Source organism: Hoplias malabaricus, chromosome Y (genome assembly GCF_029633855.1).
Source record: "Hoplias malabaricus isolate fHopMal1 chromosome Y, fHopMal1.hap1, whole genome shotgun sequence".
Classification (NCBI taxonomy): domain Eukaryota; kingdom Metazoa; phylum Chordata; class Actinopteri; order Characiformes; family Erythrinidae; genus Hoplias; species Hoplias malabaricus.
In genome coordinates, this window is record NC_089820.1 from 64500352 (window position 1) to 64502851 (window position 2500).

The window sequence follows — 2500 nt, forward strand, 5'->3', positions numbered from 1 at the left end:
GCTTCGGTCAGGCTATAAAGGTATACACACACACTCCTATGCTCTCACACTCTCACACACTTTACATATCAGCCTACTAGAAGATAGCTGCCATTTCCTGGAGAGGAAAAGATTAGCATAAATTTGCATAAGCTGTGGGAAGTTCCCGTCTCATCCAAAGGTCAAGAATCAAATATTAAACTGATTTTCTTTGCTTTTGGGTAAAAAGGAGTATTTTAAAAAGCTACCAGTAGATGGCAGCACTAAGACATTAGTGCTTTAATAATAACATTAAAATGAACATTTATTATTAACACACAGACGTCTGCGTATAATACAGCTCTTTTTAAATGGCACATGTTTGAAATGTGTTGAACCGGACTGAGGACATTATGAAATGCAAAGACAGTTTTTGAAACTGTATTTTAAAATCTTTCCAGGTCATTATTACTGTTATATGACCTTTAACTTTATTTCTATAGTTCCTTCATGTATTGTGTGTGTGTGTGTGTGTGTGTGTGTGTGTGTGTGTGTGTGTGCGCTCAGGTGACCCACAGGGAGACGGGGGAGGTGATGGTGATGAAGGAGCTGATACGATTTGATGATGAAACTCAAAGAACTTTCCTAAAGGAGGTGAGAAACTCAAACAACACCACACACACACACACACACACACACACACATATAATACCCACCATATTCACAATACACAAAATATACAGAGTATACCAAATCTTCACGTTTTTATTAGTTACGTAGTAAAATCTCTGTAAATTATTTTCTTCTTTTGTGTCTGAGATCTCTGTTTTTGCACCTTATTTGCACATTTCCTTCGTTATATTTTACAGTAGTAAATGTTTATGACTTAATCCTATTTTATATTCATTTGAGAAATTACCCTTAAATATTAATATCTAATAGATTCTTATACTGATTTATTCCATGGAAGTGAGCAGTCATCAGTGCGTTCCAATGCTAGCTGTACCATGTGTGATTTTACATGTGACACATACGTTTTGTTTGGAATGGATTGATTTACACAATACACACATTATACGCACTACACAGAGTATACACGAGCAGAATACTTTCAAAGAGAGTTTATTGTCATTGTCACAGTAAGGAACAGGTTCAGAGTTCAGTGAAATACTTTCTTTGCAATTCACCAAGAACATGTCAAATGGAGAGAAAATACAACGAATAACTAGATCACTAATAACTAATAAAGTGCACAGTTCACTGAGGTATATACACAGGGGAACGGTAAAGTGAACGAGTGCTACAATCACAGACAGCAGTAAGTAGAAACAGTGTGACAGTAAATCACAGAGGCGTGTAAACATGTGGACACTGAAGTGCAGGGTTATTTCTGAGGTAGGTTCAGGAGTCTGATGGCAGTGGGGAAGCCTAGTGCTGTTGCGTTTGACTCTTCTGTACCTCCGGCCTGAGGGCAGAAGTGTGAACAGTCCCTGCTGGGGGTGGACGGTGGATCCTGCGGACTCTCTGGTGGTAGATGCTTTGCAGGAGGGCGGTGGAGTCCTGGTGATCTTCTCAGCAGGTCTTCACCACTCTCTGCAAGCGTTTTCGGTCCGTCACAGTCGTGCTGCCGTACCACACGATGACACCGCTGGTCAGGAGGCTCTCGATGACACAGCTATAAACATTTCTGAGGATTCTGGGTGCCATCCCAGATTTTCTCATTTCTTTTAGTGTGGGGGATGTGGAATGATTTATTTTCCCCGAGTCTGATCTGAACTGAATGAGACCTTCGGTTGAACCTGAAAACCCCATCGTCAGCAGAAAACAAGATGAGAAAATACACCATGCACGGATTCAGGGTTTTATTTTCACTCCTTCAGATTTATTACTGTGTTCCCCCCGTTAAACTCCAACACAATCATAAACCACTCAGACTCCACAGAAGCCCCGTAACTGGGCGGAGCTAGTGCTAGTTTGTGTTTCCACTGCAGTGTTTTCCACACACACACACACACACAGCCAAAACATTTCAGGTGTAAAACTACACCTCCATCAGCACTCTTCCTTCATTTCCCTCAGAAGTGGATGACTACAGTGAAGCACAGTCTCCGTGCTCTGTGCCAGGACCGAGCTCTTTCAGAGAGCGAGTCTAGGTTAAAGAATATTAACCCGTGCTCTGCCTCTTTTTCCCTCAGGTGAAAGTGATGAGGTGCCTGGACCACCCCAACGTGCTAAAGTTCATCGGGGTCCTCTACAAAGACAAGAGGCTCAACTTCATCGCGGAGTACATCAAGGGGGGAACCCTGAGAGAGATCATCAAGAAAATGGTGCGTGTGCAGAGAGGAGCTGTACATCTCGGCTCAGCTTTTATGTCCATGTTTAATCCTCTTTTACTGCAGATCACAATCCTGTTTATGCTTTATGTCTGAGTTTATATTAATGGAAGTTCATTAAAACATTATGGATATATCCTACATTTCTATTGTGAAATACCAACATGTGTTTATTCATTACTATATTTACTCGTGCATTTAATTATGTA

The 2500-nt window shown here is 41.2% G+C and overlaps 1 protein-coding gene across 1 annotated transcript in view; it reads left to right on the top strand.

The window, feature by feature from the left end:
• LOC136678492 (LIM domain kinase 1-like) overlaps nucleotides 1–2500 on the top strand; it is a 67679-nt gene that overhangs the window by 53958 nt on the left and 11221 nt on the right. The window contains exons 8-10 of the mRNA XM_066656542.1: nucleotides 1–20; nucleotides 526–612; nucleotides 2154–2285. The exon at nucleotides 1–20 is cut by the window's left edge and continues 167 nt beyond it. Of these exons, the coding sequence (XP_066512639.1) occupies nucleotides 1–20; nucleotides 526–612; nucleotides 2154–2285 (239 nt within the window). The remainder of the gene's footprint in view (nucleotides 21–525; nucleotides 613–2153; nucleotides 2286–2500) is intronic.